Source organism: Camelus dromedarius, chromosome 6, assembly GCF_036321535.1.
Source record: "Camelus dromedarius isolate mCamDro1 chromosome 6, mCamDro1.pat, whole genome shotgun sequence".
NCBI lineage: Eukaryota > Metazoa > Chordata > Mammalia > Artiodactyla > Camelidae > Camelus > Camelus dromedarius.
Window position 1 is genome coordinate 572,711 of NC_087441.1, and position 14,179 is coordinate 586,889.

Consider the following 14,179-nt stretch of genomic DNA (forward strand, 5'->3'; position numbering starts at 1 on the left):
TTTAAAAAATTAAAGCAGCTAAATATAAATAGTAGTAGTAACTTTTAAAACACTTAATAATTTGGGAAAGGACTTAAGGACGGGAAATGCCCGAGGATAAGTGGGTGGCGTCCGCACGCCCCTGTTGCAGCCGGTGCTCCATTTCACACTAGTTCTGTGCTCGCAGCTGGAGCCGGAGCCCGCCTCCCGCTCTGACTGGGGTGGAGCCCGCCTCCCACGCCTTCGGAACTCAAGAGTAAGGCGGCGTGTTCCTGCCTTGCTTAGCGGCTCAAAGAGAAAGACTGATCTTTTTTAATCGGAAGGGCGTAGTTTTCTTTCTCAAACTACACACATACACAAAGAATAGTACCAGAAGGAGATGCACGTGGTTTTAACAGTGGTGCCTCTGGAGAAGGAGAGAATAGTTAGGTTTTTTTCCTCGTGTGGATCTTCTAATTTTGTGCATTTGACATGCATTGCTGTATCAGTGACGGGGGCTTGAATGCACAGCCCCTGGTTATCTGGGATTGCCGTCTGCTTTGTGTTTACTGACTTAACTTTGACACGGTGATCCCTCACAGCCCCTTGTCTTCATGTCGCCATAAAGTGCTTATGTCGTCTGAGACACACGAGAATCTCATTGAAGGATACCTGTAGTGCGTCCTTTCAGACTTGTTCCTGCGATGCGCACAGGAGACTCTTGCACTGACTTTCCCTGGGGAAGGCACAGCAAGGAGAGGGGCTCAAGGGGTAAAGGCCAGCTGTGTTGTTTCTGCATTATTTGAGTATTTTGCTTTGTGCTGTTGTTGTAGATGAAAAAAGTTAAACGATTTCTGCCCGGGAGGGTAGGCTAGTGCTGTAGTGAAGGACCCTGACGGATTAGCATGTGTCCTGCCCGCTGGGTCTTGTTGGAGCTGGCTGCAATCAGAGACCCCGTCCATCCTTTGGTTCCCTGTTCAGTGGACCCCCCCCCCCCCCAAAACCTCTGCACTTAGCCAGTAGTTGGGGGAGAGAAGAGAGTTGGGCAGTAGAGTTTTATGGGCTGGGCTGGTAGGTGGCCTCCTTCACTTGTGCCCACATTCCCCCAAACTACTGCCCCGTTCAGAACTTGGTGTCTGGCGGCATCTGTCTGGAAAGGAAGCCCACCCGTGTGGCTTCCGGGAGGACAGGGGTGGCCTGGTGGACAAGGGGCAGCCCTGGTGTGGCTTCCTTCCTGGTGACCAGGTGTTTGCTGCAGTCTTGAGCCCACAGGGGAACCCACCTCCCTAGGGCACTGGCTGGTCACAGCGTCCAGCACCACACAGGGCACCTCCCAGCATGGCCCAGCTCTCTCCCCAGGCCGGAGGTGGTTCCCCATGATCCAGTGACCTGTGAACTAAAAAAACAGGCTATCTGCTCCCCTTCCTGAGGGGGACTGTTCTGTAGCAGGGCTGAAGCGGGGCAGGGGGTGGAATTTCCCACTTCGACCTTGACCTGCTGTGCTGTGGGGGGTCCTGGTCCTCCTCTCGGACCTCTGCCTCACGTTCTCATCTGAAGAGGCTGTGAGACTGGGGCTGCCACGGCCCCCCTCCTGCAGCTGTGAAGACGGGGCCCCAGCGGTACCGTCTCATGCACTTGCCCAGGGTCCTGTGGCCTCCGGGTGGTCTCAGGAGCACAGCAGGACCGGTCCGCGTTACCCCATCAGCTCTGCCACCACCCGTGTGCTGGAGGAGCCCGACCTTTTCTGTTGTGTGCACAGCCCTCCCTTGTTTCTCTTGACAATGAATGGCTGATGCCTGAAATTAAAGGAGCCGAAGGCTTGAGTCGGAGGGCGACCATCCTTGATCTGATTCCCGGGGAGGCTGAGTCTCTCCCTAGTGCTTTGAGGGGCCCCAGTTTGCACCCCTGAAGTCTCCAGGCTTCTGGACACTCTGTTCCCACTCATTCCTGCTTGCTTAAGCCAACTTACATGTTGGCACAAACACTGATTCTTTCCCCCCATTTCCTTGGGGGCTGCAGGGTCAGCAAGCGGGATCTGTCTCCCGGGTCATTACACAATAGAGTTTAACCAGAAGTTTTGTGGCTGCGCACCGCAGGTCTTGAGCTGTCAGCCTCCTGGGTTTGTCTCCACACCGGGCCTGCTGCTCCTACTTAGGTGCTAAGTTACATCCTGCAGGGTCAGCGCGGCGCCCACAGGGACCAGGCTTTGCGAGGTCAGGGTGGCTGTTACACCATCTCACGTGCCAGTGCCTGAGGAAGGGTCCGCTTTCTGCTGCACAGGGGAGCCCAGTGCTCCGGGCCAGGCGACCGGGCTCCTTCCACTGAGTGCCTCCTCCGTCTCCGGAGCCTCTGCCGTCGCCCTGCCAGGTCCAGTGGCTGGAAGGCCAGGCCGGCAGGGACAGACTGTGTCAGGCTGCGATTCTCCCCGCGTTGGGCCCGCTCAGCTTCCAGAGGGAGCCCGGCGGGCTTGCCCGCTGCTCCCAGCATCCGTGTGACACAGAAAGCCACGGGCCTCAGCTGGTGGGCACGCACTCCCGTGACCCTCCTCCTGGCTCAGACCCTGACCTGGGGAGACGGGCTCACCCTGAACCTCTGGGTGAGCCAACTTGGTCGGGCCGGTGCAGCGTGGCTGGGCCGCCGGCTGCCGACTCAATGCTGTCGGGCTGTCTCCAGCTGGTGACTGGACAGACTGGCAGCCGGGCCTGTCGCTGAGCCCACAGGTGTTCCACGCCTGTGATGAGGGGGAGGCAGACAGGATGGAAGGTGACGGCGGGGCCACTGCTCCATGGAAATGACTGTGGAGGTGTTCCCCGTGAGGTGGGGCAAAGTCTGAAACTTACTGCATTTTCGTCAGCATTTCTTTATGCCTTGTTAGACCTAGGCAGCGAGGCAGTGATTATATAGTGTGAGATAAATCGCTCTAGTGGCACAGGATGTTGTGGAAGAGCTGAGTGCATTCCGGATGTGCGGTGGGTAGGGACCACTTTGTAGTTCAGCACCGACAAATTTTCTGTCAGTTTAAAACATAACCTTGATGTTAATTATTGATAATCGTCATCAGTTTTGGTCACATCTCGCTGAACATGCCCCTCAGTGCCAGCGCTCCCGGACTGTTGTCTGGTCCCCGCAAGGCCTCTGCCAGGGGTGTCCCTGTTCTCAGCCGGAGAAGCAGGCGCCCACGTCTGAGCAGTGGGGCTGGAACAAGACTGCTGAGCCTGAGTCCATGGGAGCAGCAAGCAGTCTTGGTGGGGAGCCCCCAGGGTTTTCAGTGATTTCTGCTGCTTTTTCTGGGGAGTGGGGAGGGGGTGAGTAGTGGGTGTGACCGTACTGGTGGTCACGAGTAAATAACTGTTACCCACAGTCGCTGTGTAGGTACTTTGCGTTTTCCGGTTGAAGGTGGAGGAACCAGGAGAGATCTCCGGTAACGATGGCCGCTGGGCGGTATCGTGGTGGAGGAATCCCTGGTGGACTCCAGGGCGTCCGCGTCCCACGTCCAGCTTGCTTGCTGCAGGCGGCACCGTGCTTTCCCTTTGGGTGGAAATGCACTTTGCATCTGGAGCACGGAGGGCCCGTCCCACCAGGTATTTACAAAGCTCCGTGGGTTTTTCTGTTGGGCCTCAGAGTCTCGCTGGCACTGCTCTGCTTCTCTGATGCGGTTTGGGTGGTGTTGCCCCTTGTGGATTCAGCTGCCAACTATGGGAGAAAAATACCAATGAAACAAGAACATACTCAGTTTTGAGTTTTAGAAAATTAAAAAAAAAAAAACTCTCTGGAGTCACTTTATTTAAAAATAAAATTTAAAGAATTTTAAATTATTTAAAATTTCTTCTCGAGGAAGAATATGAGAAGAAAAGGTTTATCTTAATACAGTCAAGACAAGTTGAATTTTTGTTTATTTTGATTACATTTAAAGAAGTTTATTGTGTTTATTGCAGAATCTTTAACATCAAACTGATACAGTTTGAAAGACATCAGTTTTCTTTCTGAAGCCTATTTCATGCTAATACAATTATCTGAATAACCTTAAAAACAGGTTTTATTGTAAGAAATAGAAAAATAATTTCTATCAGCCTTTTTGGTGTTGGGACAATTTTTATCTTCATTTTGGGCTCAGGAGTTTGAAACTGGTAAGTACAGGATACAAGCCCAAACTGTATTTGTCTTGAAAATTTCTTTAACTTTTGGTTATAGTGGCACTCACTGCGTCATCGCTAAAGGGAAATCTCTATTTTGACTTTTTCCCACTGAGCTGAGAGAGGTGTTTATGTGTTTCAACACAACTTGATGAGTTGAGCCCACATTCAGGTCTCGGCTTCATCTCTCCCACTTTTCATTGAGTATAAAGACTTCGGAAGACGCGTCCCAGATGTTAAGTGCACTCAGGTGTACCTCCTGTCGGCCTGCTCCCTTCTCCCCCGAGGCGACGCCGCCCTCACCTCTAGCACCGACGGCCAGTTTGCCCCTGTTTGAACGTTGTCTAGATGGCAGCACATGGTACACCTGCTTTTTTGCTGGCTTCTTTGATTCCCCATTATGTTCATGGGATGCACCCCCATGGTCCCTTTTCACAACTGCATAGTATTCCACCGCATGACTGGGCCACACTTCATCCATTCTTAGATATTATTGGAGATTTGGTTTGTTTCTGTTTTGATCACCACGTTCTCTTATATGTCTCTTGATTCACAGTGTGTACAATTGCTGAGTCCTAGGGAACGGAACGCATGTGTTTAGTTCAAAAGGTAATGCCGGGACTTCCAAAGCTGTTGTACGGATCTGCACTTCCTCAGATGCTGTGTGAGGACCCTGTTGATCTGTGTCCTCACCTGTACTTGGTCCTTTTAACGTCACCCCTCTGGTGGGTGTAGTGCCACTTAATTAGAATTTTCAATTCCCTGGTGACTAATGAGGCTTCACACCTTTGTGCACATTTATAGGACATTTGGAGGTCTCTTTTGTGTTATATGTGCTCAGTCTCTGGCCATTTTTCTGTTGAATTATCTTTTTCCTGTTAATTTGAAGTTCTTTATGTATTCTAAGTAAAAGTTTCATATTAGCTTGCATTTTCTAGAGTTTTATGTAAATGGAATCAGACAGGTTTTACCCTTTTTCTCTGACTTATTTCATTCAGAATAATTATTTTGAGATTTATCTACATTGTTGCATGTATCAACAGTTGGTTTTTTAAAATTATCGAGTAGTGTTCCATTGTATGGATTTACCATGATTTGTTTATCCATTCTCCTGCTGGTGGACATTTAGATTATTTTCACTTTCGACTGTTACAAACAGAGCTGCTGTGAATATTTGCACGTCCTTTGTTCTGTAAGCGGCAGTCAGGTCGGTTGGTTGACAGTGCTCTTCCAGTGTTGCGTCTTTGACCACTTGTTCTGTCAGCTGCTGAGAAAGGCGTGTCGAGATCTGACTCTAAATGTGAGTGTGCCTCGTCTCTCAGTTTTGCTTCGTGCGCTTTGAAGCTTTGTTGTTAAGCATGTAAACGTTTAGTGTCTTTGTGTCTTCTTGATGAATTGGGTCCCCTAACATTGCGGAGGGACGTTCTTTATGCCTCGTAATAGTTCTCACTCTGGGGTTTTGGCTGCACTTTTCCTTTTTACTCACTTTTTGTATTTTAAGACTGTACTGTTTTTTAAGAGCAGCTTTAGGTTCACAGCGAAATTAGGGAGAAAGTAGAGACTGTCCCGTGTGCTTCCCCCAACATGCATCCCCTCCGCCATGCCCAGCATCCCTGATAGCGTTTGTTACACCTAACAAACCTGCACCGACGTTGTTTTCACCCAGAGTCCATAGTTTACCTAGGGCTTACCGTTGGTGGTGTATGTTCTGTGGGTTTGAACAGAGGCAAACCGCGATGTCCCCCGCCCCCCCGCATAGTGTCACGCTGAACGTTTGCTCTCCCTAGTGTCCTCTCTGCTCTGCCTGTCCATCCCTCCCCACCCCCAACCTGGCAACCACTGGTCTTTGACTGTCTCCATAGTTTTGCCTTTTCCAGAATGTCATATGTTGGAATCATACAGTGTGTAACCTTTTCAGATTGGCTTCTTTCTTTAGTAGTATGGATTTAAGGTTTCTCCATGTCTTTTCATGGCTTGATAACCCATTTCTTTTTAGAGCTGAATAATGTTCTGTGGTCTGGATGGACCACAGTTTGTTTATTCATTCACCTACTGAAGGACATCTTAGTTGCTTTCAAGTTTTAGCAAGTATGAATAAAGCTGCTATAAACATGCAAGCACAGGTTTTTATGTGAATGTGAGTTGTCAAATCTTTGGGTAAATACCAGGAAGCAGGACTGCTGAATTGCATAGTAAGAGTATGTTTAGGGTTATAGGAAACTGCTACTGTCTTCTAAGCTGGCCACCCACTTTGCCTTCCCACTGGCAAAGTGTGAGAGTTCCTCTTGCTCCACACCCTCCCGTGTTTGGTGGCGCCAGTGTTCCAGACTTCTGCCATTCTGATAAGTGTGTGGTGGCATCTTATTGCTGCTTTAATTTGCATTTCCGTACTAACGTGCTTTTCACACGCTAACTCGCCTTCTGCACATCTTCGGTGAGGTGTCGGTCAAGGATCTCTGGCCCATTTTTTGCTTGGGTTGCTTATTTTCTTGTCGTGTCTTAAGAGTTCTCTGTATATTTTGGATAATGGTACTTTGTCAAATGTGTCTTTTACAAATACTTTCTCCCAATCTGTGGTTTGTCTTTTTATTCTCTTGACAGTATCTTTCATGGGCAGAAATGTTTAATTTTAGTAGCCCCCAGCTTATCAGTTCTTCCGTTCATGGATCACGTCTTTGGTGTCTTATCTAAAAAGTCCTTGCCAAGTCGTCTAGATTTTCTCCTCTGTTACCATTTAGAAGGGCATGGTTTTTCCACCATGTTGCCTTTGCTTCTTTGTCAAATGTCAGTTGACTGTTTCTGGCCCTCTGTTCTCTTCCACTGATCTGTTTGTGCTTTTGCCAACATCACATAGTCTTGGTTAGTGTAGCCTTAGAGGAAGCCTGAAAGTCAAGTATGTCAGTTGTCCAACTTTGTTACTTTACAATATTGTGTGGCTGTTCTGAGTTCGTTGCCTCTCCATGTAAACTTGAGAACCAGTTTTTTGATTTTCATTGGGATTGTGTTGAATCTGTGGATCAAGTTGGGAAGAACTGACATCTTGACAATATTGAGTCTTCATATCCATGAACATGACATATCTCCCCATTCATTTAGTTCTTTGGTTTCTTTCAACAGAGTTGTAGTTTTCCTCATAGTGATCTTACACATATTTTGTTCAATTTTTACCTAAGTATTTCATATTACAATACATTTTGCTAATGTATATGCTATTGTGTTTTAAATTTCAAATTCCACTTGTTTATTGCTAGTGTATAGGAAAGCAACAGAACTGTATACCTTAACTTTGTATTCTGCAACTTTGCTATAATTGCTTAGTTGCAGGGTTTTTTTGTTGATTCGTCTGGGTTTTCTACATCGACAATCACGTGAACATCTGTGAACAAACACAATTTTACTTCTTCCTTCTCAGACACTATACCTTTATTTTCTTTTCTTGTGTTATTGCATTAGCTAAAACTTTCAGTACAAGTTAAAAGGAGTGGTGAAAGGGGATATCATTATCTTTCCAATCTTAGTGGGAAACTTCTGGTTTCTCATAATTAAATACTAGCTAAACATTAATTAATTAGTTAAATACTAGTTTTTGATATTTTGTAGATATTCTTTATTAAGCTGAGAGACTAGTATATGGAGAGTTTTTATCATGAATTTCTGTTGGATTTTTAAAATGCTTTTTCTCCATGTGTTGATATTTTCATGTGATTTTTTTTCTTTAGCCTATTGATATGGTGGGTTAGTTGGTGTTTTGAATGTTGAACCAGTCTTGCATGCCTGGAGTAAATCCCACTTGGTCATAGTGTGTAATTCTTTTTATACATTGGCTTGATTTGATGTATTTTAAATATTTTGTTGAGAATTTTGGCATCTATGTTCATGAGAGATATTGGTCCGTAATGTTATAATGTCTTTGTCTGGTTTTGGTATTTGGGTAATGCTGGTCTCAAAACACGAATAAGGAAGGATTCCCTCTTTTTTTTCTGAAAAAACATGTTTCCTCCTGTTTCTTCTATTCTCTGGAGGAGGTTTTGGAGAACTGGTATTATTTCTTCCTTAAATGCCTAGTAGAATTGTCAGGGCCCGCCACGGCCTGGTGCTTTCTGTTTCAAGGATCTTCAGGATTGACTCATGTTCTCTGCTAGACACAAGCCTAGGCAGGTCATCTATTGCTTTTCCTGTAATGTCTGGTTTATTTTTAATCCTACTCAGTGTGTTTCTCATCTTTTATTTTAGTTTTCATCTCTTGAAGTTAGAATTGTGTCTTAAAAAATATATATATATTCTGTGCCTCTATTTAACTTTTTGAACATATGGAATGAAGTTGTAATGACTGTTTAAATGTCCTTGTCTAGTGGTTTTGACATCTGATTCAGTTCTGGCTTGGTTTCAAGGCCATCTGAGTGGCATGTGGGTGTTTTCCATCACTTTTTATTTTTCTTGGTTTTTGATGGAATGGTCTTGTCTCCTTGAATATCTGATTATTTTTGACTGATTATCAGACATTATATATGAAAAAAATGGACAGCGAGTTTGAGGCTCTGTATGATCTTAGCTTCTTCCAGAGAGAATTTATGTTTGCTTCTGATGGCTGGTGGGCTGTGGGCACCAGCGATCCCAGGTGACCCCTGCCCTGTCAAGGCTGAGAGGACGTTCAGGTGGTCTGGTGCAGGAGTCTCTTCTGTTTCCAGTTCACTTTCCCTCCCTGGGTCTGGTCTTTTGGGCTCCTACTCTAAGCCTTAGCTGTTTCGTGACATGTCCCTCCCTCCCACCTTAGGCGGCTGTATCTTTTTCTTAAAGCAGAAAGTTATTAAAATCCACTTATAGGGTTTTAAAGGAGAAAAGCGTACGGAATCTCAACCTGAAGGCTGTGGAGTCTCGTCTCAGAAGTACTTTGTAATGCGACAGAATTCTCTGCTTTTCTCCCAATAAGATACTTCTGTTTATGCCTTGAGAAGGATGCACTTAATCAACCATTTTGTGCCCCAGCCTCATAAATGTCTCAGCTTCTCGAATGCTTTACTGGACTTGTCTGGAGCTGCCTCTGGTGGAGTCTTTGCAAGAGATGAGGCCCCGGAGCCAGGCCCCTTTCTCTCCGTTTTCTTCTCCCCTGATCTTAGTTCTTCATCTCCTTCTCTGCTCGCTGATGTTTTAAACAGTCGTCCAGCTTCTCTGGTCACTCTCATCAGGGGGCTGGTGCATCTGAGCCAGGGCTGGGTGTGGAGCTGTCCACCGAGGGGCGGCCTGAGACCCTCAGCCCATCGGACAACAGCCTGGCCCATCTGGACCCTGTCCCACCCTCGGTGTTTCCTCTCGTCCGTGTGCTGAGTTCACCCCGGATCTCAGCCTTCAGTGCTGGTGACCTTGGCTTCTGTCCTTCCTTCTGCCTTCACTGTGTCTCCTTTGCTGTATTCTGCTTTTGACCACACCCCCCATTCTGATCTCTTCTAAACTTGCAGAAGTTTATGCTCTGGAAAAGCACGTCTGGTTACTGCACTCCTCTGTTTGCACATCCTTTGCTGGCATCTGATTTCCTTGTGCTCTGTCCAGGCTCTTGTGTAGCTGTTGTAACGTAGGCATCTGTGCCCTGGCCCAACCTCCCCTGGCTTCACCTTGTTACCAGCAGCTTCTTAGACATGTTCTGCCTTGCCAGGGACCTCCTCCTGTCAGACCCTTGTCATTTTCCTCATCCTGCAGTGCTTGGCACAGCGGTTACCTCTTCTGGCATGTTGTGGGGATGTGATATGCATTTGTCTAATTAGTAACAGTGGAGGACGGGAAGAGGGCGTCTGCACCATTACTAGCATGTGCTGTGCGTGGTGCTGAGTCGCGGTGAGATGGGTCATCTGTGGGAGTGGTTGAGTGGAACGTGAACAGGAGTTTCACCAGGTGAAGTAGAAATGAGTATATGAAATAAATGTGTTTGAAAAACTCAATCCCTTTGACTTCCTAGGACTGAAGCTATGTTGTTATGTTCTTTCTTTCTTTAAATGTTATCTCTAAACTGTGATACTTTTGGTTTTTGTTAATTTCTTCAGCTTCTGATCCTAAAAGGACACCATCAGCCAATTACTGCCGTGGCATTTGGGAATATGGCAAATCCACGTCTCGTCTGTTCTGCATCACAAGAGTATGTTATCCTGTGGAACCTGGATGAATGCAGAGAGAAAGTACTTGAAAGTAATGGAAGTTTAAAAGACACTGAGAAATGTACAAAGGGAATGACTCACTCTTAAATATAGTTGTTAACGTAAGGAGATTGGGGATCATTTTTGACTCCTTAAATCTTGAAACCAGGTGTCTAAGCTGGATGCTCTGTGTGAGAAACATCCTGCACATCCACAGCAGATCCACTGAAGATCCACTGCACATACACCACAGATTCACTGCAGAACCACTGCACACCCACTGCAGATCTACTGCAGAGCCACAGCACATCCACTGCAGATCTACTGTACATCCACTGCGGATACACTGCACATCCACTGCAGATCCACAGCAGATCTACTGCAGATCCACAGCACATCCACTGCAGATTCATTGCAGATCCACTGCACATCCACTGTAGATCCACTGCAGATCCACAGCACATCCACTGCAGATCTACTGCACATCATTGCACATCCACTGCAGCTCCACTGCAGATATAATGCACACTCACTGCACATCCACTGCAGATCCACTGCACATCTACTGCAATACACTGCACATCCACTGCAGATCCACTGCAATCCACTGCACATCTACTGTAGATCCACAGCACATCCACAGCATATACACTGCAGATCTACTGCACATCCACTGCAGATCCATTGCAGATCCACTGCACATCCATTGCTCATCCACTGTAGATCCACTGCAGATCCACAGCACATCCACTGATCTACTGCACATCACTGCACATCCACTGCAGATCTACTGCACACACACTGCAGATTCACTGCAGAACTACTGTACATCTTGCAGATCTACTGAAGATCCAAGGCAGATCCACTGTAACCCACTGCACATCTACTTCAGATCCACAGCTTTCCACTTCAGATCTACTGCACATCCACTGTGGATCCACTGCACATTCACTACAGATCCACTGCACATCCACTGAAGAACCATTGCACATTGACTGCAGATCCACTGCAGATCCACAGCACATCCACTGCCGATCCACTGGTGATCTGCTGCACATCCACTGCAGATCTGCTGCACATCCACTGCAGTTCCACTGCACATCCAGTAGATCCACTGTAATCCACTGTACATCTACTGCACTGCATTGTAGATCTGCACATCCACTGCACATCTACTGCACACCCACTGCAGATCTACTGCACATCTGCTGCACACCCACTGCAGATCTACTGCACATCTTCTGCAGATTTACTGCACATCCACTGCATGTCCACTGCAGATCCACTGCACATCCTTGCATATCCAGTAACCTGTTCTGTGTGGAGGTGATGTCATCAGCTAATTGGTTTTAATCCTAAGATTGTTTTATTTTGAAATCTGTGATTTTTGTGGAACTCTGAAAAGAGGTAGGTGAGTTGAAATATTCTCTCCTTACAAAGATAGTGGTGAACTTACAGCTTGGAGTGGGAGACAGACCAGAAAACATGAACAAGTTGGCACTTGTGGGAAGCATGGTGGAGTAAAGAAGCACCAGGCAGGCAGGGGCGCGGACAGGACGTGCTCAGGGCTGTGGACGCTGCAGAGGCCAGGGAGGCTGGGGAGGGGCTGCTGTTTGAGGAGAAGGAATGCATGTCAGGGGAGGTCAGTGGTGTCAGGGGGGTTTCATCAGATGAAGTCAGAAGTCAGGTGGGTCAGAGAGCTGGAACAAATAATGGTAAAATTTGTGTGGAAACACGGAAGACTCCAAAAAGCCGAAACAACCTTGAGAAAGAAGAATGGAGCTGGGGCAATCACCCTCCCTGACTTCAGGCTATACTACAAAGCTACAGAAACAAAACAATATGGTACTGGCACAAAGACAGATGCATAGATCAATGGAACAGGATAGAAAATCCAGAAATAAACCTACGTACTTACGATCACTTAATCTACAACAAAGAAGGCAAGAATACACAATGGAGAAAAGACAGTCTCTTTAATAAGTGGTGCTGGGAAAACTGGACAGCTACATATAAAAGAATGAAATTAGAACATTCCCTAACACTGTGTACAAAAATAAACTCAAAATGGATTAAATACCTAAATGTAAGACCAGAGACCATGAAACTCTTACAGTAAAGCACAGAACGTTCTTTAACACAATCATAGCAGCATTTGGGGGAATTTACATCTTCAGGCAAAACAAAACAAAACAACAAAACATCATAAACAAATGAGGCCTAATTAAACTTAAAGTCTCTTCCAAAGCAAAGGGAACCATCAACAAGACAAAAAGACAACCTACTGAATGGGAGAAGATATTTGCAAATGATATGAGCAACAAAGGGTTAATATCCAAAGTATGTGAACAGCTCATACAACTCCACATCAAAAAACCAAATAACCCAATTAAAAAATGGGCAGAAGAACTGAATAGACATTTTTCCAAAAAAGACATGCAGATGGTCAACAGGCACCTGAAAAGATGTTCAACATTGTTAGTCATCAGGGAAAGGCTAATTAAAACCACAGTGAGAGCACCTCGCCCTGTGAGAACGGCTGTCATCAAATAGAACAAAAGTGACAAATGTTGGCGAGGATGTGGAGAAAAGGGAGCCCTCTTGCACTGCTGGTGGGGATGTAAATTGGTGCAGCCGCTGTGGAGAACAGTACGGAGGTTCCTCGAAAAACTAAAACTAGAGCTCCCATGTGATCCAGCTATCCCGCTCCTGGGTATATATCCCCGCCCCCCCCAAAGAAACCACTAATTCAAAAAGGTGCATGCACCCTAATGTTCACAGCAGCACTGTTTATAAGTGCCAAGATACGGAAGTGACCCAAATGTCCATCAGCAGATGACTGGATAAAGAAGATGTGGTACATACGTGCAGTGCAATACTACTCAGCCATAAAGAAGAATGAAATGTTGCCATCTGTAACAATATGGATGGGCTTGGGGGATGTGCGCGGGGAAATAAGTCAGACAGAGAAGGACAGATACTGTGTGATAGTGTTTGTATGTGGAATCTAAAAATAAAACAAAGTAGTGAATACAACAAAAAAGAAACAGACTCACGCATAGAGAACAAACTCATGGTTACCAGTGGGGAGAAGGAGGTGGGTTAAGGGATTAACAGATACAAACTAGTATGTATGAAACAGGGATGCAGCAAGCACGTACGCACAACATGGGGGATTAACCAGTATTTTATGATAACTGTAAATGGAGTATAACTTTTAAAAGTCATGAATCACTATGTCGTCCACCTGACACTTATGTAATAGTGTCCATCAACTATACCTCAATATAAAAAGTTGAAAAAGAGAAAGGTGTGGACCACGTTAAGGAATCTGACTTCTGTGCAGTTGCACTGAGTTTGTAGTCACTCAGTTGGGAAGTCTTTGGGCAACAGGATGTGTGACAGTTTATTCCTCACTTTTGTTTAGTTTGTAGTATGATGACTCCAGCATCGGTGTGTCAGCACTGACGCCCACACGCATGTATCACGTGCACACACAGTGCGTGTGAGGTGCACACAGACAACATTCACATGTAGCACACGCACGCGTGGTGCACACGCAGCACACACGTGATAGTGCACACGTGCGCGCGCAGTCCGTATACACGTGCACTGCAGTGACACTCATGTACCCGTGTGTATGTGCATGCGTACTCATAGCGCACACACACACACACGTGTCAGTGTGAACACTTCTCCCCTCCCTGCAGCTACGCAGTTTTGAGCCACCAGGCTGTCCCCCCGGACTGTCGTGCTCACCTGACTGCCTGCTGCAGCCTGCCCTCAGCCCCCGCAGCCAAGTCCCTTAAAAATCAGGGCCTGATTAGGGAGTCTTTGCTCCAAACTCCATTGCCTTCCTGCCTCCTGCAGACCTGGAGCCTACAGGCTGCCGGTCCCACTGCAAGCCTGGGGCCCGAGCACCTACTGCCGGTCTCAGCGTCATGTGCAGCCTCTGCTCACGGG

The 14,179-nt window shown here is 46.6% G+C and overlaps 1 protein-coding gene across 1 annotated transcript in view; it reads left to right on the forward strand.

The window, feature by feature from the left end:
* The window catches only part of WDR27 (WD repeat domain 27), a 56,120-nt gene that overhangs the window by 677 nt on the left and 41,264 nt on the right, over nucleotides 1–14,179 (forward strand). Inside the window, 2 exon segments of the mRNA XM_064487107.1 lie at nucleotides 3,386–3,539; nucleotides 10,127–10,268. Of these exon segments, the coding sequence (XP_064343177.1) occupies nucleotides 3,386–3,539; nucleotides 10,127–10,268 (296 nt within the window).